General features: G+C 32.2%; 2 protein-coding genes across 4 annotated transcripts in view; one reads left to right on the top strand and one right to left on the bottom strand.

The window, feature by feature from the left end:
* Positions 1 to 6,378, bottom strand: part of LOC134725340 (testis-expressed protein 47-like) — a 19,745-nt gene extending 13,367 nt beyond the window's left edge. The window contains exons 1-2 of one of the 2 annotated variants that reach the window (XM_063589072.1): positions 6,264 to 6,378; positions 566 to 638 (exon numbers count right to left, since the gene is read on the bottom strand). In XM_063589072.1, the coding sequence (XP_063445142.1) occupies positions 566 to 638; positions 6,264 to 6,353 (163 nt within the window). In that variant the 5' untranslated portion in view covers positions 6,354 to 6,378. Of the gene's footprint in view, positions 1 to 565; positions 639 to 750; positions 996 to 6,263 lie in introns of those variants that run through there. The other variant, XM_063589071.1, reaches the window with a different exon arrangement.
* Positions 1,161 to 23,805, top strand: LOC134725339 (indoleamine 2,3-dioxygenase 2-like). 2 transcript variants are annotated; one of them, XM_063589070.1, is made up of 14 exons: positions 1,161 to 1,259; positions 11,605 to 11,700; positions 12,277 to 12,396; positions 12,616 to 12,734; positions 13,466 to 13,480; positions 13,869 to 13,968; positions 14,488 to 14,605; positions 15,142 to 15,193; positions 16,071 to 16,140; positions 17,080 to 17,155; positions 19,577 to 19,675; positions 19,915 to 20,011; positions 22,541 to 22,620; positions 23,461 to 23,805. In XM_063589070.1, exons 3-14 carry the CDS (start codon positions 12,277 to 12,279, stop codon positions 23,526 to 23,528), a joined length of 1,014 nt encoding a protein of 337 aa, XP_063445140.1. In that variant the 5' UTR covers positions 1,161 to 1,259; positions 11,605 to 11,700; the 3' UTR covers positions 23,529 to 23,805. The 2 variants fall into 2 exon arrangements, with proteins under 2 accessions (XP_063445140.1, XP_063445139.1); XM_063589069.1 differs by lacking the exon at positions 1,161 to 1,259 and adding an exon at positions 6,555 to 6,651.

Below are 23,805 nucleotides of genomic sequence, written 5' to 3'. Positions count from 1 at the left end.
ATAAATATTGCTCTATACAATAACATTCTTCTACATGCTTGTTCTTAAAAAGTGTTGTAATAAATATTTAAAATCTAATTTCTAAACCTTAGTAACCGAAAGGTTAATAATGGTGTTTGTAACATAATTAAATTTATTTACATATGTATTATTCTGAAAAAGTATATATTACATATAAATTTAAAGAAAAAACAGAAAAGTCACTTCAAGCCTCGCATCATTTTTCTATATATATGTTTTTATCTACTATTAATTTTAGGTACCTCTGTTTAGAGAGCTTGATTATTTGATTGCTGCTTGCTTAACATCCTGTAGAGTGTAGTAACCAGCAATTTGACATTAAAATCCTTATTCATAACAAATCCTTTCTTTCCAAGAGTAAAATATACAATGTGAAATGACTCAATTTTTACCATATGAATTAAATAAAATGAAAAAGTCTCCAAACTACATATCTCCTATAAAAAAAATGCTAAATAATAAAAAATATGTTGCCATTTCTTCCTATTGAGTCTTATCCTTTTAGTATCCATGTGTCAGAAAAAAAGTAATAAATAAGACTTACTTGCTATTTGATCTGTATCTGCTTCTTCATTTCTCAGACTTGCAATATAAACCATACGATGAAGAAGATTTTTCTGAAGAAAAAAAATTTAAATTGTCAAATATTCTAAAAAAAATATGATTTAAAAGGTAAAAAGTAACTCTATCTGTGAAATAACAGAAAAAAATAAAATATTAGAAACCTACCACAGGGTCAATTTCTCCATATTTGACATCAAAATAATTCTTTTTAGGCCAATCAAATTTAAATTCTGGTGTTTTCCTCTTTTTCTGAACTTTCTTTCTCAATTTTTTCTTTGCCTTAGGCTTTTCTTCACCATCATCAATTTCACTTTCAGGTCCTGAGATTTCAGGCTGAGGTGTAGAACTGGTAGCCATTTTGTGGGAGAAAAACTCTTCACTCCCCCTTACCCCAGTAAATCATTGGTTCATCAATAGTATGTATTGTATAGTGTATTGACATAACTGTAGAAAAGTTCCCTGACAACTCATGATAATGGTTTTATAGAGAGAACTACAGGTATATAATTTACTATATAAAGTGGCTGATTACAGCCTTTTAACTACTGTTGACATATTTACATTACATGCATATTGGTCTTTTTAAACTCTTATCTAGTTTTATTGTATAACTATTTTATGATAGAACTCAAAGTGAAAGCTTTTAATTCAACAAACAAGTTTAACAGAGTAAGGTAAGGATTTTCAAATATCAAATTCATATTATCATTTTATAATTGCTACTTTTATATATTTAGTACAACTATAAGTGTAAAAGTAAATGACATGTACAACTTAAAATGATACATGATAAATGTATAAAATAAGCAAAGGTATTAAATGTTTAATATTTCAAAGTTTACAATGTGAAATGTAACTGCACCAAGGAGCACTTGTATATTTAACAGAATTATGAAATGAAACTGACAATTCATATATAATGTAAGTCTTTCTTTGAAATTAAGAAGAGTTAAACTTTACTCCAACTATATTAATAATTCATCTGAAATCTAATGAAAATTAAGGATCAACTTTTTATTAAAAAAAAAGGCCACAAATCTGCTTTAATATTGTTTATCACTCTGTGGTTACAAAAAATGTATACATTGTCCAAGTTTGCTTATTTGTGGGAAAGAGGTAAACACTTTATTTATTCAGGTCTGTTGTATTGAATCGTCAAAATAATATATTGAAAAAAGACAGATGTCATACCATTGTTTTCATCATGTGATCACATCCAGAGGTGGACTTAGGGGGGGGGGGGGCCCAGGGGACACGGGGCCCCCCCTTTTTGGGAAAAAATTTGGTCAGTCAGTGGGCCCCCACTTATGAAAATTTCTGGATCCGCCACTGACATCTAATGTTCATTCAAGAAGACTAATTTTGAACATCGATGTTATAGGATTAAGAATTTTTTTTTAGATTTTTTGTTATTATGAATTTATGGTTTTGTTAGAGAATCTCATAATAATTTATTTTAATTCTCCACCATGCATGTATTATGTATAATTATTGTATTTATATTTCACTGATGCATTCAAAAAATATTGTAAAATTGTATATTCTATAAGCTGTATTGCTTCTGAATAAAGTATTATTATTAAAAAATATTCATAATATTAAAGTAAGATTATGGTAAAGTAATTTTATTTAAAAACCGTAATTAACAATATTCATTATTTGAAATAACACTAAATTGTAACCTCTTAAAGTGACAAAAAGTCACTTTTTGATACTTACAGGTGATATTTATGAAAATAGTGTACTGTACATGTGACAAAATCTGTTGAAAGTTTAAAATAAATTGCTTCACCAAGCACAGCTTGATGCACCTCCCCCCCTTTTTCAATTTTTTTTTCTTTCCCTCAAGATAATACAGCAATATGGTCCTAATCTCAATTCTCAAATTTCCAAAAATAACTTGACAGCTTATCACCTCAAGACAATACAACATTTCTTTATACATAATTTTTAAGCAGTGTAAGGGAGGTAATTCATTTTAAACCCATTTATTTTTTCATGTAAGATTATAGATTGAAATAAACAATTAATTTCCCCATTGGCGACAATGGTAGCCTTTTTCGAGATACAGACTTTAGAAAGTTGATTTTTTTAACGAAACCTTTCTAGAATCAAAGAAAAGTTATAAGAACAGATTTTTTTGGTCCCAAAAATATAGGTTCGCGTTGCTTTTCTTAGCGTATTTTGTACTTATCTCCCATGCCTATCAATTTTGCCCTTAAAAATACGTGTCTTGTCCTAGCGTTGAAAAGTCATCTCAGTGCCTTCAGGGCTACGGAATAATTTTTATTTTGCCTTTTGTATAAAGCAGAGTGCACGAAGTCTCTTAAATAAAAAAAGAACGGGCGCACATATCGACCAATCAGGATTAGCCAAACTCTCAATTCTGAATACCATGTCATGCTCATAAAATGGCTGCGCCCATAAAATCTAATGGTGTATTGTAACCTATATACCTCATGAAAGGTCATTTACCAAAATTTTAGAAGATTCTAATTTTCTTTTTTTGTTTTGAGACTCAATAATACCAATGCAAATATAAGGTAAAAGTCTGAGTCAGTCTTTTCCCGCCATATTTTAAATCTCAAATATCTCGAAAAGGATGTCCATGACCTACAAATATTTTTAGCTTATTTTTATCATTAATTGATGCTCTACCAGCTTATAGTATAAATTTTAACTTCTTAATTTAATATTTTTACCTAACCTCACCAGTAAGTACATCCTTAATTTAATTAACAAATAAGAACACATAAAAAAATCGAAAAAAAATCAATTCACTGTTTTTTTTAGTCTTTCCAAATGCTCTGTTTTTTCTTGTTTAACATTGAAATTTTATAGGGAATTAGAAGGTGATCTACAACCATTGAATGCAATTTGATTCGTCAATAATACTGCATATATGTGTAATCAATTAAAAATCTTCCTGTTAGAATTAGTGTTCTGATACATGTAGTATATAAGCATGCATTGGATCAAAAATTTTGATACATTACAATGTAGTATTTAAAGAAACTTGTGTCAAATGACTTTAAAAAGTGATTCTAATGTTCATATTTCCTTTCAACTTTGAACCCTGAGATGATTTGCAATTGCATCCATATCTTAATCCTTCAAGGCTTCATAAAGTTAACTTTTTCTTGTTTCTAGTTTGTGTAGGTCATTAATCAAAATTTAAAGGGTAATATTTAGTTGAGCTCGGTCACTTCTACTGTGCCAAAATTAAATACATCAATCAGACTAAGCACCAAAATTACACACGCCTTTCGAGAGAAAACCGCCAAATTATCAAAAAGCCAAAATTTCATAATTTACAGTCATATGTAAATATGAAATACATTGTAATATTCACACCTTGTTACCTGATCTTTATCAGCTAGGGCTTCAAAAAATATTTTATCCAGCCAGACATTTTCACTCACCCCTTGACTCCAGTTTTCAGCCCCAGACTACAGTTTCCCTTTCCCTCATTCTTATCTGTTCCCTAACCCATGCCACCTGCTCATATATATGTGCTTCTCAAAATCTTATGCTGCTATTTTAGTTGATTTTTTTTCACCTGATCAATAAGCAGACTAGTTCAGTAGTTTTTAGTTAACATTTGATGGTGCGCATACTTTTAAAAGCCAGTGTCAGTACGTACATGCATGCAGGTACGAATGATCAAATTGCCATTCGTAGGCTATGTGTACCCGCATCCAGTTTTATAATAAAGCGCTACCAGATGGGGAAAGAAGTGTGATATATATAAGAGGGAAATTGTTCCAACTAGTGAATAAATGGATTAAAACTACTCAGAAATTTTGGAAATATTTAAATATACCGGTAATAATTATAATAATAATATAAGTGAACAGTTTTTCTCAGTTAATAAATATTCTTAAAATGGAAGAGTGGGGAAAACATTTCAAAGTTATAATGAATTGGAACAATTTGTTCAAAACAATCAGTCGTTTAATACAATTGAATAAAAGAATATGAGAATCAATTGAAACTACAGCCAAAAGAAGACCTGAAATTTTTAAATTAAGAGGAATTAAACTTAAAAACAGAATAATTTTTTATGGAGGCAAAAAAAATCAATGGGAAAAGGCCTAATACATACAAGGTATTGTTTTTTCAAGTCTAGGATTACCCAAAATCCCAATATTATCTTTAATTTCAGTGTATTATTTGGGGACAAAGTCCCCAATAACAGTAGAAAAATCAATAACAAAAATTAAAAAAATTCGGGAAAATTTTCCCGAAATTTTTCATTGTACTAAAAATAATGAACTCAAAATCGTTCATTCTTTTTATGTCATGTTTTGAATTCCCGCATCTGCGCAGAAATCTACAATGTACTTCCTTTTAAGGGTCTCATTTGTATGAAACTTTGAGTAAAATATATATTTATCTGACAGTCTAGTATAAAATAGGAAGGAACGCAATACCAATTTCATTTTTAATAATTCCTTGAATTGAAAAAAAGTTACCTGATGATAGCGTTTCTATGTTTACATTGCATATATGACGTCATAACTAAAATAACGTCACAATTAAAATCCCTAACAACAGAACCAAAATTGGAACGTTACAGTATTCCCATTCTTTTTTTTTAACAAATATTAAAGTTAAAACAAAATTATTCATACAGACTTCGTCCCTATTTACAGGTAATGCCTGCCTCATATTATTATGGGGATGAAGTCCCCAATTACGGTAGAAAAATAAAAAAAAAAAAACACCCGAATTTTTCATTCTACTAATGAATTCAAAATCGTTAACTTTTTTTCAGATTTACTTCCGTTTCCGGTTTTCTTCCCATTTCTGGTCTTGTTTGCATGAGACTTTGAATAAAATCTATTAACATATCAAGAAAGGAAAGAATTCAACACCCAATCATTTTTAATAATTGTTTGATATGCAAAAAACATTACCTGGATAACAGCCTTTCTTTGTTTACATTAAATATGACGTCATAACTTAAATAACGTCACAACCAATATCGGAAACTTACGGTATTTTCGTTTCTTTCATCAACATGTTTAAATTAAAAAAAATAATACAAACTTCGGCCCCATTTACAGGTAATGCCTGCCTCATATTATATTTCATGTCTAATTCCCAAACCAATGGCAATTTTAATATTTAACTGGATGCCGGTACACATGGCCTTGGAATGGCAATTTGACTTTTCATACCTCATGACCTGCATGCTGTATACACCTTATCGCTATTTGTCCGCCATTACTGGATATCACACAGGTTCCCGTAAAATTTTGACGTCATAAAACAAAATATTGGACGCCACAATGGAAAAGTGATTGTTGTTTGCATCAAAAGGTCGAGCGGCAGGGTCGCCCGGCCTAGTAGGCTAATAGCGATAAGGTGTATTGCCCAGACACTGCCTTTTAAAATGTGTATGTTTATATTTATTGTGCAGGATATATAGTCTTATGAAAGGTAATTAATATGCAGATTTTGAAAGGTCTGCTGGGTTTATGCTGCACTTCTTTGAATATATATGTACTTTGTCAGATTTAGTTTGCAACAGGTGCTTGTGTTGTTGTTTATGTTGACTTATTGTTGTTATTGTAAAACAGTCCGACAGTAACGTGAACGTTAATGAGTTATTCGGGCATTTTTATTCCTGCATATGTAATCTTTCAGTTTTACTGTCTATTCTGAATTCAAACCTTATTTAGAGCTTTATTTCTGTCTTCAATTAACTCTAAAAGAGACGTTCTGTGAGATTCTAAAACTGAGTCTGCACGATCCGACGCCATCTTGTATATTTTCTCTATAGTAACCGTATTTATTTTCGTATAATTATAATGTTATCTCATTAATCAAAACAAATGTCATTGTAAAATAAAGAGTAGAAAAAACAAGATTGAAATATGTCTTCATTTTTACGAAATGATATGTATAAATAGTATTTTTGCTTATAGATTATTTTTTGGCAAAGTGAAAGTGAAAGTAGATTTAGGACAAAGTTCAAGGCAAGGTTATTATGAAGATAGTATGAAGTTGGAAGATTTTTATGTTTGTGAAGAATTTGGTTTTATGCTGCCTGATCCACTTGTAATTATACCTAAATTGTTATCAAAAACCATTTCATGACCTTAAAATATTATGTTGAGACACATATAAACTTTAAGTTTTACTAGAAAGTCCCTGACTTAGGGAGCTACCATTTGATTTTTATGGGGGGGCTAGGATGAAATTTAAAAAAAAAAGGCAGGACAGGATTTTGAGTAAAAAAAAAAGGCAGGATGAGTAACTTGCCAAAAAAAAAAAGGCAGGATGACAATTGTTGTAAAAAAGTCCGGATAAGCTAAGAAAAAAAAAGGCAGGACCGAATAGACTGAAAAATAAAAAGGCAGGACAGAGATTACAACTAAAAAAAAAAGGCAGGACAACATTTTTCATCCTAGCCCCCCCATAAAAATCAAATGGTAGCTCCCTTATATATAATAAACTAGTTGCCTCAACCCTTTTGCTGCCAGCTTCCTCTTCTTCTTCTTCCAGGTAAGGAACCGGAATCAATGGTGAATGTTAAAGGTTCAGCGCGAAAAACTTTACGCAGTGTCGGGCAACACAGAAAGAAAGATTTCTATTGGCTATTTCCAAATTACATTTAAAATGTTCGCCAAAAAATATACAATATAAGGTTCATGACAGTGGACCATTTGGCTAAAGTGACCATATTTTCACCTCAAAATTTACTCTGTTAGAGTACAGACAGACCTGTGCATCTGGAAAAGTTTTAAGGCATAGCATATTGCCCTAGATAAATAGAATAGACCACTTTCGAGTTCATCCGTCACCGGAAAAAAACCATCAATTATACACGCCTTTATGACGTCATTTACCAGATAGAGGGGTTTGCCTGTATCCCTGCACTATTAACGTTCAACAAGCGTCCTAGTGATTGTCACTGTGCAGGCTAAACTAGAAATAATTGTTGTTCTGTAGATACTCAGTGACAATTCCCTAACGACAGCAGTGCCAATTGTCAATTTTGAGAATTCAATTTGCCGACTTATTTGTACAATATAGAATTATAGTTTTCCAACCACTCTCTCAACATTGGAATGGAAGTGACGACGCCCCTAAACGCACAAATGATGTTCACTAAAACCAGAGTTTTTGACGGAAATGCATCGAACTTGAAAGTTGTCTATTGAAATGCATTGTAAGATTTAGAAAATTCATAATTTAACTGGATTTTGCTGTGCACTTTTTTTTGTCCCTGCAGAAGATGATTAACAAACAGTTTGTTTCCCTTGATATGGTCCACTCATGTATGCAGTTTAAATCACCAATTATTGTCAGGTATCTATTGTCCATTTTTTGTCTATCTCAATCAATACTGCTCACTTGAATTATTACTTGTGGGGAAGTTCTCAAACCTGTTTCCCTACTTAGTTTATTTTGGCACCTTCTGGAGGAATGAAAAAAAGTGCACCTCAAAATCCTGGTAAGTTTTTATTTTTCTAAAACATAAATCAGATTTGAAATTAATTTATCTGAGATTCACTTGTTGTCGAGTATCAAGTTGCGAGTTAACAAAATCGAGTTGCAAGTTGAGAAAGTCGAGTTGCAAGTTACAAAAGTCGAGTTGCGAGTTAAAAAAGTCGAGTTGCGAGTTACGAAAGTCGAGTTGCGAGTTACAAAAGTCGAGTTGCGAGTTACGAAAGTCGAATGGCGTCTATATTCTTGATCTATCTAATATTGTGTTTCGGGGCCTGCTCAGGGCTCCCTCTAGGTGTGTGATTTTAATGCCCCACCTACGATAGTAGAGGGGCATTATGTTTTCTTGTCTGTGCGTCCGTTCGTTCGTCCGTCAGTCCGTCTGTTACACTTCAGGTTAAAGTTTTTGGTCAAGGTAGTTTTTGATGAAGTTGAAGTCCAATCAACTTGAAACTTAGTATACATGTTCCCTTTGATAAGATCATTCTTATTTTAATGCGAAATTAGAGAATTCATTCCAATTTCACGGTCCAGTAAACATAGAAAATGATAGTGCGAGTGGGGCATCCGTGTACTCTGGACACATTCTTGTTCGCTGTGTTATAGACCCAATGACCTTTGGTTGAATTGTATATTTTGATTTGGTTTCTGTCTCTTTGACTCATTCCCCGTTTTTAATTTTCATTTTATAAATGTAGATACTATTGTAAAAACTACATTTGCGCCATTTTACAGGTAAGATTTAATTGGAAAGTATAAAATGATTATTGCTACATCGTGATTTCATAAGTTTTTTTTTTTTAAAGTATTGGTTTACTTATTAAACTGAGTCACTTATGTTTAAACTTGAGTTATATAGTGTTCACATGTTTGATATTGTCCATTTTAAGTTATTTTTATACGCCCGTCAAAATTTTGACGGGACGTATTATGGTATACAAATGTCCGTCTGTCCGTCCGTCCGTCCGTCTGTCTGTCTGTCTGTCACACCGTAACTTGAGAACGACTTATCCAAATTTCATGAAACTTAACATAGTTGTTTCTTATGATGGTCAAATGATCTGTATACTTTTTGGTGAAAATAAGATTAAAACTTTTTGAGTTACGGCACTTTGTAACTAAAACAGGGGTGTGTTTTTTTTTCACATGTCGCACCGTATCTCAAAAACGATTATTGATTATGGCTTAAAACTTTAAACACTTCTTAGTTATATTAATCTTAATATCTGTATACTTTTTGGTGATGATTCAAAATTTTATTTTTGAGTTATTGAGTATTTTGTAAAAAGGGGGAGGGTTTTTTTACATGTTGTGCCGTATCTCAAATACAATTTATGATTATTGCTTAAAACTTTACACACTTTTTTGTTATATTAATCTAAAGATCTAAAGATCTGTATACTTTTTGGTTTTGATTCAAAATTTCATTTGAGTGATATTTAGTTTAAAAAAAAAAAACAGGGTTGGGGGTTTCACATGTCTCGCCGTGTCTCAAAAACAATATATAATAATAACTTTCTCAGAAACTATTTATGATTATTGCATAAAACTTCCACACAAGACGTCAGGCGTATCATGCGCTCATGGCGCAGCTGTTTATTAACTTAATCAAAATCGGCAAAATAGCAGAACTCTCTATATATGAATCGCTATTCTACCGGGGCTGGTAAAATAGCCCCGAAGGGAGTCGGCAAAACAGGCACTGCCATATTTTATACGCTGAAACGAAATATTATTCTAACTAAGTCGTTGGAAAAAATTGGGTGATTATATAAGGAATCACTGAAGCATGACTGGAATACCCCAACCCCCACCCCACCAACCCCCCACCACACACACACTTAGGTTAGTCAGTGGGCCCTCCCTTATGAAAAGAAAAGTTCTTGATCCGCCACTGGACTTGTGATGTATGATCCAAAATAATGATTAATAAGTCCATACGAAATTCCAATGAGCAAACTATTTTCTCAATGATTTTGCAATTGTGTTATAATAGTTCGCGCGAGATGCAGAATTTCCTATACCATTCTATTTTTAGGATTATTTGTTTTCAAAAGATAATTTATGGTCAGATCAGTTCTTTTTATCATGTTTATGTTGTAGTGTAAATGCATTGGATTAATTAAGATCGATCTGGTCCATTAATTCTTATAAATAAGTATCACATATGACTGTTTCAAATCCCACAATCACGGGAATAACTCAGTTCGGGTACACGCATGTTTTGTTTATCAAATGTGAATCAAACCTGGAATTCGGTGTAAACAATATTTTTGTAACTCGCAACTCGATTTTCCTAACTCGCAACTCGACTTTCGTAACTCGCAACTCGACTTTTGTAACTCGCAACTCGACTTTCCTAACTCGCAACTCGACTTTTGTAACTCGCAACTCGACTTTTGTAACTCGCAACTCGACTTTCTTAACTCGCAAATCGACTTTCGTAACTCGCAACTCGACTTTTGTAACTCGCAACTCGACTTTTGTAACTCGCAACTCGACTTTTGTAACTCGCAACTCGACTTTCGTAACTCGCAACTCGACTTTCGTAACTCGCAACTCGAGTTTTGTAACTCGCAACTCGACTTTTGTAACTCGCAACTCGACTTTCGTAACTCGCAACTCGACTTTCTTAACTCGCAACTTGCAACTCAACGATAAGAAACCCTCAATTTATCTAGGGCATGCTATGCCTTAAAATTTTTACAGATACGCAGGTTTGTCTGTACTCAGAGTACATGAGGTAAAAATAAGGCCATTTTTAAAGGGCTCCACATGAACCTTAAAATTATTTTCAAGGTTGCATTTTCGTGTGCCAGAAAATACGACAGACTCGACATCTGTGACGTTAGAATTGTTCATCAATGACATTAGATGTTCATCAATGACATTAGATATATGACGTCATGCCAACATGACCATTAAACTTGGCACACATTGATTAAAAACATAGCACTGTGTTTTATCTTTTATGGTCTTTTTTTTTTAAAGAAGAAACAGCAATAAGGAAAAGTTTGCAAAAATTAAAACATGGACATATATGTCCCTATGGCCCAGTGGGTGTGGACACATGTGTCTCTCCGGCAGCAAGAGGGTTAATATTACTGTAAATTCAGAAATTATTGCGTGCATTTATTATTGCGATTTTGTCATTTGTCATTTGTCATTTTACACTTGAATGCGATTTTAATTTTTACGAATTTGATAAAAGTCATGCTTAATTCAGTTAGAATATTACAAAATGCAAGTTTTAATTATTGCGTTTACAACTCAGCATGATTCGCAATAATAAAAACCTCGCAGTAATTTCTGAATTTACAGTAATTGAGAAATTCAGTACAACTTTCTTTAAAGGCTTTCTGATCTTATGAGTATATAAAGTTGTTGAGGTTCAATTGAGTTAAGATTCTACCATCTGACATATATATCTGACATATGAAATCATAATTTTTGTTCCAGGTTGCTGTGTTTAACTGCTCTTTGATACATTCGATTAGATTTATACACTTTAAATTTTCTTGTTTGTAGAAAAAAAAATCTATCTTTTGTTTGTTCTTTCAGCATACCTTACCAGACTATTTTGGACAATGGAATTATCTAGCAGAAAATCTGACAAGTTTGATACTTCAGAAACAATTAAGGGAAGAAGTAGACAAGGTGAGGAACTATTAAACAATTACAATTTTAAATGCTTCATTCATATGAAATTCATGTTTAATTTTCAGAGAACACTTTTCTTTGAGTTTGGGTAGAATAGGGTTTGAAAATCATAGACGCTTGTCTTTTTTAAAAAAGTATAACTAGTGCTTTAATAATTACTTCATTTGCACTTTTACTGTAAATTTTTACAGAAATTTGAAGAAAACAATAAATTGTTTGACTTTTCATATAAGTGAAATATCCTATGATATATATATGAATATCATCTAAGAATAATATATATTATTAAAAGAAATTTTTTCATCAAATCTATTCAAAATATTAAATCAGGGGGAGATAATCAAGAAAATATTTTTTACATAAGTATGTAATTTACTTATGTTCAACACAATCAATTTGGTATTGCCTTCTTCTGTTTTTGAACACTTTTAAGGTTGGATATGAAGTTGGTCAGTTAATAAGCAATCTAGTTATAAACATATCTTTTGTCTTGTTGCAAAAGCACTGTTATTCCCCAAAAGATGAAGCAAATTTTGAAAGATCTCAAAACTCTTTTCTTCAACTGTGTTTTAGATGCCAGTTTTAGATCACAGTAAGTTGAAAGGTTACAGACAGTTAAGATTGGCACATCTTCAGTTATCTATGATATCGTCTGGTTATATATGGCAGGAGGGAGACAAAGGAGTTCCTAAGGTTTGTAGGATATGATTAGTTTATATAGAAGGATTGAGACGATGTACTAAAGTTCTTATAGGTACAATAAACCATGTAGGAGGAAGATTTATAAGTATGTAGAGGTGGTATATCTGGTGAAATGATGAGATTTTTTTGAAATTGATACCTTCAATGGTAAAAAAATATTATCTTGTGAATAAATTCATATTTGTCCTGAGAAAATATGCACTATTGCAGGTATTACCAGAATGTGTTGCAGTGCCATGGTATAAAGTATCAGAAGAGATTGATATCAAACCTGTTGTTTGTCATCCAGATATGGTACTGAGTAACTGGACACTTTTAGACCCACAGAAGTATGTGACATTAGCTGGTTGTTCATACATTTGTTGTACTCCATGACCTTGTTTCTATCATTGGGTATGACCATTTTTCAAATTAAAGTTGCACAACCCATAATATAGTATTTGATTGAGTATCCCTATTATTCAACAAATTTGGTCTTCTTTGATCTTAATCTTTGAAATTTTGACATCAAAATTAACAAGAACCTTCATCAAAAAATCTGTGACCATATATTTAAGTAAGGTTGCAATTCCAAATGTAGTATCTGAATTAGGAACTGGAACAATTTTCTGTGCAATTCAAATCTATTTTAGGAACTTTGGACATGATTTTTTTTACTACTATAATATTTGTTCTATTATATTTGGATATTTATAAATGCAGTGTTACAATTTCAATACATTTAGTATTTAAGAAAGAAGCACACAACTGAAAATGGTAGAAGATACATGTAATGATGTATATAGACAAATGCATAAAATATACTCAGTGCTATATGGTAGTTTGATGTAGAATTATACTTCTTAAAACTGGTATATCCTGCTATAAAAGCTCACCAAGAACAACTTAAGGAAAAAATATATACATACTAGATAAATATATTAAAAATCATATACCAGTATTTCAAATCATAGATGAACAGTATATTTTTGAGTCTTGAATTCTTTCAAACATATTAAAGAAATCATCATACCTTAAATTTAGAGGAAACCTAACAAGAGTTTTTATTTTTTATTTTCAGACCACGAACATTAGAGTAAGTAAACTGTATACTATGTATGACACAACAACATGTTTGATAATAGATATGTAATATATATATTCAACTACTCTAAAAATCAGCACATCAATATTAAATATGCAAATTTGCAGATGCAAATTTTAGTTCTTCCTTTACCAGGATTTGAACTTGTGCTATTTGGATATCAAGACAGCACAGTCTGCACTGTGTACAGTGCTTTAGACCACTCAACCACCTAGACTGAACTAAAAATTCAGCTTTCAGAGTGCTCCTCATTCTTCCCATACATGCCTGGATGATGGGCTGCTGTGTTTTGCATATCAAGTTTTTAATATAAATTTCAATTTCTGCTGCCTTTATTATTCTATTTTTATTTCCTGATTTTTTTTTTTATTATAAATAGAAACCTGCAATGTTTGTATACTTTTCCTGGAGGCATAGATTCTAATTGGTTTTTCATGGTAACAGCTCGTATGGAATTTGACTTTGCCCCTGCTGTTAAGGTGATTTATTTTTTATTATTTAGTAGGCTCTGTCCTTGCAGAATACTCTCTTTCACTATTTGAGTACCATTACTGGACTTCACAGACTTAAAATGAGACATTCCTGTTAAATGTTGATGTCACACAAAAAAACCTGTTGGACATACAGAAAAGTGTAATGATTGTATGGTATGTCCTTAAAAGACATAAGTACTTTGTGAAAATTTTGTGATTCTGACCTATATTTTAAGACAAAATGATTCAAAGTATGTTTTACAAGTTAATTTTTGTAGATTAAATTTCAGTTTTTTCATACTTTACATGACAGTTTTATGTTTTCATTTGAAGTATCAAAGTTTTATTCTCTCTTCAGTTCAGTGGCTCAATTTGAATTGTGCATAAGTTATGCTTGATCAAAATCATCAGTTGACTTAATTCATCTTTACATTTATTTATATTTCAATTCTGCCCTCTAACAACTGAAAGATTTAGCATATATGTCAGGTAGATATCATTTTTTAAATGTTTTTTATTTTTCAGTATATAATTGAAGCTATTAAAGCTGCAGATACAGAAGACACAGAAGCATTGATACAAAACTTGGTATTAATCAGACAAGTCATTTTACAGATGAAAGAAACACTCAAGAACATGCACGGTATAAATATGATTACAGAAATAAATGCACTCAGGACTCGGAACAGTCTTCAAATATAAATGAAAAAAAATATCCTTGAGTTTGATATTTATTATTAAAGAATGTCAGGAAACTGGACAATTATATCTTTTACAACTTTTAAACTATGAACAATTGTATACATATGATATGGTATATTAGAGGGTAACCTTATCATCAAAGTTAAATTTGATGTATTAGAATAAAGCAAATCTTTTAATATAATTACTGTAAAATTTGTTGTGGAGGATTTAATTTCGTTTATTTCGTGGAAAGAATATATCCACAAAATTATAACCCCCATGAAAGTTAAACCTCCTTATAATACAACTTACATTTAAGGAAACCAAGAAATTAAATCCCTATACAATCTTATAGAGAGACAAAACCACGAAATTTTAACCCCACAAAAAATTAATGTTTCTACAGTATTATAGAAATCTTTGAAATTTGATAGTATATTTCATCTTACTAATGATATAATTTTATATTTAAATATAGTTATTTTATTGATCCAGAATTGGTGTCTGCAGAAGTTTTCTATGACACGCTACGTCCATTTCTTTCTGGGTAAGTTCAATAAAATATTTGTATTCATTTGCCTTGTGACTAACTTATACTCATAGTGTGATATTTCATAAAAATGAAACATGTAGTTCACAACTGCATTTTTGAAAAGTTTGAAATTTTGTGTGTATTTCATTTGATGCACTAACTAAGTTTTTCCTCTGTTTGAATTTGATATTTTACCACATAAAATGTTCAAGGAAAATTGTCTTATATATATATATATTGCTGGTGATCCGATAGATAAATCTGTTGTAGAGTTGTCACTGACTCAGACGTACTTATAAATATAATTATTTTCTGTGACTGTATATTGCATTGATTTGTAGGATCCTTTACTATAGATAATTGAGCTGATCTGTAACAATAACATCTCCATGCCTTATATATCATGTACTGTAGTACACCGCTAGATTAAAACTGATGAGGAAAGGTAACACACGGCCACGGAAAGCTTTATTTTTGTGAAGCCCAGGTGGTCGTGTGGTCTAGTGGGATGGCTGCAGTGCAGGCGATTTGGTGTCACGATATCTCAGTAGCATGGGTTCGAATCCCGGTGAGGAAAGACCAAAAAGATTTGCAAAAGCAAATTTACAGATCTAACATTGTTGGGTTGATGTTTAGACGAGTATCTTTATTCTCATAAAGCTTATGCCTTTCATCAGTTCAGAGATAACAAATGCAACAATAAAATATTTATAATATGCACAAAACAAATGAGAAAGGTTACAATAGTTAGTAGCCAGGAGTACAAACACAAGAATTTATATTTTTTAAACAAAGCAAGCAAAACAACCAAAGTGTAACTCTACAAGCATTAGGGAATTAGCTCTTTCAATTTGCCAACTTAATGATTTAAATTATTTCCATCTATTTATAGATGGGGAGGAGAAGGATCCCCATTTCCAGATGGCTTAATTTATGAAGGTATATCTGAAGAACCCATACAGGTAATTACGTTTCTAGTTGTTATTTCTGCCTTTAGTTAACTATTTTGGTTAGTAATTGTTATACATGATCATTTTGTGTATTGTCAACGTTCTAACTTTTTTGTTTGTCTACCTTGTACATTTTAACTGGTTTCTTAAATTTGATGAAAAATTTGGATTACTTGAAAATATGTTTTAGTAAATTTATGCAGATATTATAAGATGCCTTAAAAATAAAACTATAGGGAAACTTGTTTTTACTAGTGAACTAGTGCCACTGAAGTATACACAATTGAGCAACCGATGGAAATTCACTGATAGAATTAAGAGTTCTTGCATAAATAATATAAAGAGTCATTACTTAAATAAATTCATGTGAAACTATTGTATGGAGATTGTCTTGCTGTGTCAGTGTCTTGGTATTCACTGTAGCCATTTAAAGGGGGATGAATAAATGATTAGAAAAAAGCACATCTTTTTAAAATTTAGTTCTATTACAGAACTAAAGGCAGATATGGGTATATACATCAATGAGATAGCAACATAACTACATAAACAAGAATGTGTCCCCAGTTCACAGATGCCCCACCCGCACTATCATTTTTAATGTTCAGTGGACCGTGAAAATGGGGGAAAATCTCTAATTTGGCATAAAAAATAAGAAAGATCATATCATAAGGAACATGTGTACAAAGTTTCAAGTTGATTAGACTTCAATTAAAAACTACCTTGACGAAATTGTTTAACCTGAAGCGGGACGAACTGACGATCATACTGACAGACAGACGGATGCACAGACCAGAAAACATTATGCCCATAAATGGGCCTAAAAGACAAAAGACATCTAGAGAGACAGTTGTGTAAATATTTGGCACAATTACCTTATTTCCTTATTGTTGGGGATTCCACTACAAGAAGATAATATAATAGGCCTTTGTTTAATCAGTATATATGTTACAGATGTCTGGAGGAAGTGCAGCACAGAGTTCAACATTACAGTGTTTAGATGCAGCATTTAGTGTACAACATGAAACAAGTAAGAAATATGACAGGTTTCTCTCAATAACTTGATTACTATGAATATTATTACATTATCTGTTTGATTTTATGACTATAAAAGGTGAAACCATGAATATTAAAAAGAAGATAATTAGGGCCCCGACTAAAAGTCGGGTTGCCCTATAGTGATCAGTCCGTCCGTCCGTCCGTCCGTCCGTCCGTCCGTCCGTCCGTCCGTCCGTAACACTTTAACTTTGTGTCCGCTCCATATCTAGAAAACCATTATGATTTCATACTTTATACTTTACATGTTTATTAACCACCACCAGAGGGCGTGTCATGATGTATGTACAACTTTCTAGGTCAAAGGTCAAGATAAAAAAACTTTGGTTTCAGTTGACAACCCTGTGTCCTGTGGTGATGATCGTGTCCGCTCTATATCTTGAGAACCCTTATGATTTCAAAGTTAATACTTGACATCCATTTTAACCAACACCAGAGGGTGTGTCATGATGTATGTACAACTTTCTAGGTCAAAGGTCAAGGTCAAAAACTTTGGTTTCAGTTGACAACCCTGTGTCCTGTGATGAAGATCGTGTCCGCTACATATCTAGATAACCGTTCTGATTTTATACTTAATGCTTAACATGTTTATTAACCAACACCAGAGGGTGTGTCATGATGTATGTACAACTGCCTAGGTCAAAGGTAATGGTCAAAAACTTTGGTTTCAGTTGACAACCCTGTGTCCTGTGGTAAAGATCGTGTCCGCTCCATATCTGGATAACCTTTATGATTTCAAAGTTTATACTTGACATCCATTTTAAGCACCATCAGAGGGCGTGTCATGATGTATGTACCTAGGTCAAAGGTCAAGGTAAAAAAAACTTTGGTTTTAGTTGACAACCCTGTGTCCTGAGTTGAAGATTGTGTCCGCTCTATATCTTGGGAACCGTTTTGATTTCAAATATTATACTTGACATCCATTTTAACCAACACCAGAGGGTGTGTCATGATGTGTGTACAACTTCCTAGGTCAAAGGTATGTCTGTCTGTTGGTCTGTCCATCGCTTACAATTTTGATTCACACTATATTTATTTACCCAACGTTATTGACAGCGGGGCCCACAGAGATGGCTTCCATCTCAATGATATCTAGTTATGATTGCTAATGAGACAACTCTCCACAAGATACCAAATGAAGGTGTACCTTATTTAACAAACACTAGCTAAAAACTCATCAAAAGATGATTAAAATATAAAGTCTGAATCTGCTTATCTTGCAAAAAATTGTGATGAAAAATAGATAAGATTTAACTTTTAATGAAACAAAATCATATATATATATATAGATTCTTACATTGGTACCAGTGGATTATCGGATTTATCCAATCGAGATAGTTAAAATTTATAATTTAACTATCGAGATTGGATAAATCCGATAATCCACGAGTAACTATGTAAAAATCTGTTTCTCTAATGATTAAAAACATTTTCTTGTTTTGTTCGGGTGCTTTTCACATTGCACGAAGTTGTCAATTTCATTAACACCTGTTATAGCATATTTTGAATCATTCAGTTAGCTAAAAAGGTCATGATCCTTAAAATCATCCAATGATCTGTTGAGATCACAGTTAACCACCTGTTGATTAATTTTTTTTATACAATGGGTTCGGAAAGGGATACATTTCCATAGAATTAGAGAAATAGAGATTCAATACCAGAGGATTCTAAGAATGAATAATAATATCTGTAACTCAATTGGTTCTGTTTATTCAGTCAAGAAAAAATTTAAACTGCTTTGGTTGTCCCATCCCATCATACTGCCTTGCATGCTGGAATTGTGGGTTTGTTCCTAGCAAGGTAAAACCAAAGATTTAAAAGTTAGCATTTGCTGCTTCTCAAGCACACAGTAATTAGGAGTAAGATTTGAGATGACATGACTGGCCAACTTCCAAGCAAGGACCGAAGCTCATAAACTTGGCAATCAATGTGTTAAACGGTTCGGAGAGCAAACAACTTTGCTTCAGAAGTTGATGACTGGCTTGTATACAGAAAGATTTGTACTTGTTGGTTGTCATCACTTCCTGGGGACTTTGTGAATCAGCACAATACAGATTCAGCTTAGATGTTACAGTGAATTCATTATTATTCATTTGGTACCAATTTTTGTGAATTTTGTGGGTTCAGCTGAACCACAAATTCAAATATCCAATGAGTAAGACATTTTCCGTAAGCTTGTATGTAGAATTAGTCAAAAGCACGAAAACAAATATCTATGAACAAGCAAATTTTTCTCAACCCACAAAAATAAATGAATCCACAGAAAGTTAAGTACAATAAGAATATAATCATACCTCATTAACATGTTTTCTTCATATTTTTTTAGAACTTATAAAGATTGAAATTAAATCAGTTATTTTATTAACATTTGATTCAATATTTTTCTTTGTTAAAGGTATACAGACATTCCTTTTAAAGATGAGAGACCACATGCCAAATGCACACAAAAAGTTTATAGAAACCATATCTGAAAAGTCTAATATCAGAAGTTATGGTATGTTTTTATCATTCATATATTCTTAATCTTAGAAAAAAATGCTGCATAAGATTCATTCACACAAAGATACAAGACTATAATATTTAAGGTTATTATCATGTGCAACAAAATGAAGACATTGAATTATTTAATATTTTAGTTGTTTTTACAGCATTATCTCTTTAAAATGAATTCAAAATATCACTTGACAATAGTTCAAAATGAAAATAAAAAAACTTCTCTTCTTCATTTTTCAGTTTTGAAATCAGATGATGAAAGTCTCAAACAATGTTTCAATCAAGTTCTGGAGGCAATGATTGATTTCAGAAGCTATCATCTGCAAGTAGTTACAAAGTATGTAGTTCTTGTCCTAAGTTATTCTAATTAATTCCTATTAGACATAAATTAGCTTTGAATATTGTATTTCTTATCTTATTTACAAAGTCAGGAAGAAAAGAAGGGAGACAACTGTTGCATATAGAAAAGAACTGATGACATGTTGTTTTTATCTCCCTCACCTTTTCATCTAAACATTTTAATAAGTCAAAACTTTAGACACTGAAATTCATTATGTCTGTTGTTTGATGTCATATTTTACCTTCTTCCCCCCCCCCCTCCCCCCAAACAAAAATATTTAAAAAAATTAATGATTTACTGTTGCATGCGCATATAAAATTTAGAAAGGAAATGGTGAATGTGTCAAAGCGACAACAAACCGACCATAGAGCAGACAACAGCCGTATATGAGATACATTTTTTATACGACTGCAAAAAATAAAAATCCTATATTGGTATCATGTTTTCATTGCATCATCAGTGTTGATGTCATCATCGTCCAAAGACAGATGGTTTCCTGATAATAACTTTAGTTTAAGTATATAGAAATCAATAAAACTTTAACATAAAGCTCATGACCACTAAAGGAATGTTGGGATTGTTTAGGAATTAGGTGCAAAAAAGGGGCCCAATTAAGAATTTTTGGAGACAATAACTTGTGTTAAAGTGTATGATCTCTCTGAAATTATATCTCAAGTTTTCATACTACAAAGGGATGTTAAGAATTGTAAAACATTAGGCACAGTAGAGGTTGAACTATATACCAAACCCACTGATACCCATTCATACCTCCACTACAATTCGGAACATCCAATACCATGTAAAGATGCTGGACCCTATGCCCTATGGGCAGTTCCTTCGGGTGAAAAGAAACTGCACAAATGACGCAGATTTTCGTAAACACTGGGCAAATTTGTTGAAATATTACAAATTCTGAGGCTATAATGAAACTGTTCTCAATACTAGCCTTAAAAAAGCAGAAGCAAAAGACCGTAAAGCATTACTTAATCCTGTCAAAAAAGACACACAAAGAATGACAAGAATTCCACTAGTGTTAAGCTATACAAAAGCCAGTCCTAATCTAAGACAGATTATTGACACTACTTGACTACTGTTGCATATAAAAGAAACAAACAAACAGATTTTTAGCAAACAACCTCTCTTTGCCTACAAAAGAAATAAAAACCGCAAAGATATTCTAGTTAGAGTGGCATTCCAATATCTACCCATCACACTGGGGACATCAGGTTTTGAATGTAGCTATTGTCCTTGTGTTAATTTCCGAAGGTCTTTCACAAGCACATTCACAGAACGCAAATATAGAAAAAACTACATTGGGGACTGCAACACATCAAATATCATTTACATGATTACTTGCAAGTCTTGTTAACAACAATAAATTGGCAAAAGCAAATGTCCGTTTAAAGCTCAACTTGGCAAACATCTCTGATATGTCAAAAAAAAAGTCATCAGAGCCCACTGGTAAACATTTCAACCAGACAAGGCACAACATCCACCATATGTCTTTCATAAATCATCGAAGTCCTCTGGAACGATCCTAATGACCACATGTCAGACGTCCTTAGGAGTAAAAGAGAGGATTATTGGATCCTCCAACTCAGAGTGCTAAAACCCATTGGAATCAACAGTTTAGAGACTTCTAAATTTCAGTACACCAATCACTCTATTCTACAGATGTTAAGAATTGACTTAAGGGGTAATAGCTCAAACTATTTTGGAATTAGGGACCAAAAGGGGGGAAAACAAGGGTTTCTTGGTTAATAGACAATTAAGACATTTTTAAAGCAGTGTAAGAGAGGAAATCCAAAGTATTCCAAACAGCATATAATGGATTACCTTCCTTACACTGCTTTACAATTATGTATAAAGAAATTTTGTATTTTGTTGAGGTGATTTGCTGTCAATTTACTTTTTATAAGAAGTTACTATTAAATTTATGCTGATTAAGGAATATAAATTTTCTATTTAAAGAGTTTTATGATGTATTTAAATGGGTAATTTTGGTTGCATCGCAATGGATATTTGAATTGTAATTCTGACATCTTGAGGTAAACACTTGCATATTTTTACCCTATTTATATTATCCACTTGTGGCGGGGGTATCATCAGTGAGCAGTAACTCGCAGTTTCACTTGTTTTTTTTGCAAAAAAAGGGGGGATACAATTTTTGTTTTTGGGGTTGGGGTCAATATGCTACAGCATAGTGTAGTGCACAAAATAAAAAAAAGTTTTTTTTTAAATTTTTGGTAAAGGGGGGGGGGGGGGGGGGTGGGGTGTCTATTCGCAACAGCATAGTGTATTGAACAAAAAATTGAGGATAAATTCAAATAATATAACCAATTAAGTTCTCTGACAACAGTTATTCTGTGTCAAATATTTAATTACAATCCAAATTCAAACCTGTATCAAGCGTGAATATTGCGTTCATTTTTGCCAAAACGGTTCAGGGTTGGACCTCTGCAGTCGTATCCAGCTTTACTTGGCGAAGCAATTTACTATATGCTAATTGTGTAATTGTTATTTCAGGTATGTTGTTATAATGTCCAACAGACAGACAAGGAACCAGGATTATGAGTCTTTATCTAAAAAGGGAACAGGAGGAACCAGTATGTATTTCATATGGCTATTTTTGCAGCGCACATAAAACCAGCAATCAATTGCTCAGGGTGATTTTCTTTCTAGTTCTTTTATTCTGGAAGACTCCTTCGATGACATTATAAACATGTAAAAAGTAAGCACTGCCAGCAAAGGCTCTCCAAAGTGCACATTGATTCAGAGAAATTATAAGCTGATTCCTTATTAGATTTATTGCCCTTTGTAAATGATTTGTACCATTTTTTGTGCGGTTTTGCCTTATTTCTTAAAAGTTACAATAGATAGATAGAAACTTAAATTTGCAAAATTGTTGGAGTTATTGCACTTTTATGACATTTTTTACCACTTTGTTGCATTTGTCTGACATGATAAAAATGAAAATAGATAAAAAGACAATTTAAATCAAAAAATGGTCAGTGAGGCAATTTCTACTAATAAGACAAATTTTGCCTACTTTTGGCAAGAGTATTCAATAAATTTGTGATATTCACCCAGAAAATGGCATCATAAGTGTATGAAATTTTATTATATACGAAGGACATATATGGGGAACAAAATTTGATGGAAATGTCAATGAGATAGCAATCACACAAACAAATAATCTTCACAACAAAATCAGTCCCCAGAAAAAATTATCATTTCATTTTGGGTTTGGCTGCTTTGGCATTGCTGTTAACAGAATGTAGAATTGCTGTCTTGCCTTTTCAACATTCTTTTTAAAAATGATCCCGCATGTTTACAATGTTATTTAATATGCTTGTCATTTTTCGTACCTATAAATTCTGGTGTTTGATATCTGTCATTTCTGGAAGACAATCATCTATATTCTTATGATAATTAATATTTTTCAGGTTTACTTCCATTCTTAAAGAGTATACGACAGTCAACAACAGAGAAGCTGGTTGGACAAGGGAATTAAAATGTTATGATAGAATGTTTCAGTTTCAGTGGCACATTGTATAAACGTTTGATTCTCATTATCTTGACCATGGACAAATGCTAAAACATTCACCATTTGATTCAACAGAATATTATCAGTATTTTGTGAATAATTAAAGGGACCAAACTTGAGAATAGAATAATGATTAAATTCATACATTCAAATTGACAACAAGTCATCTTTTTTAAGAGAAAATTTGTCTTTTCAGGCTCTAATAGTAATTAGCCTGCTTTTGTAATAACAATGCGTTTTAAAC

This window comes from Mytilus trossulus, chromosome 7 (assembly GCF_036588685.1).
Source record: "Mytilus trossulus isolate FHL-02 chromosome 7, PNRI_Mtr1.1.1.hap1, whole genome shotgun sequence".
Classification (NCBI taxonomy): Eukaryota; Metazoa; Mollusca; class Bivalvia; order Mytilida; family Mytilidae; genus Mytilus; species Mytilus trossulus.
This window is presented reverse-complemented; position numbering and strand designations above follow the sequence as displayed.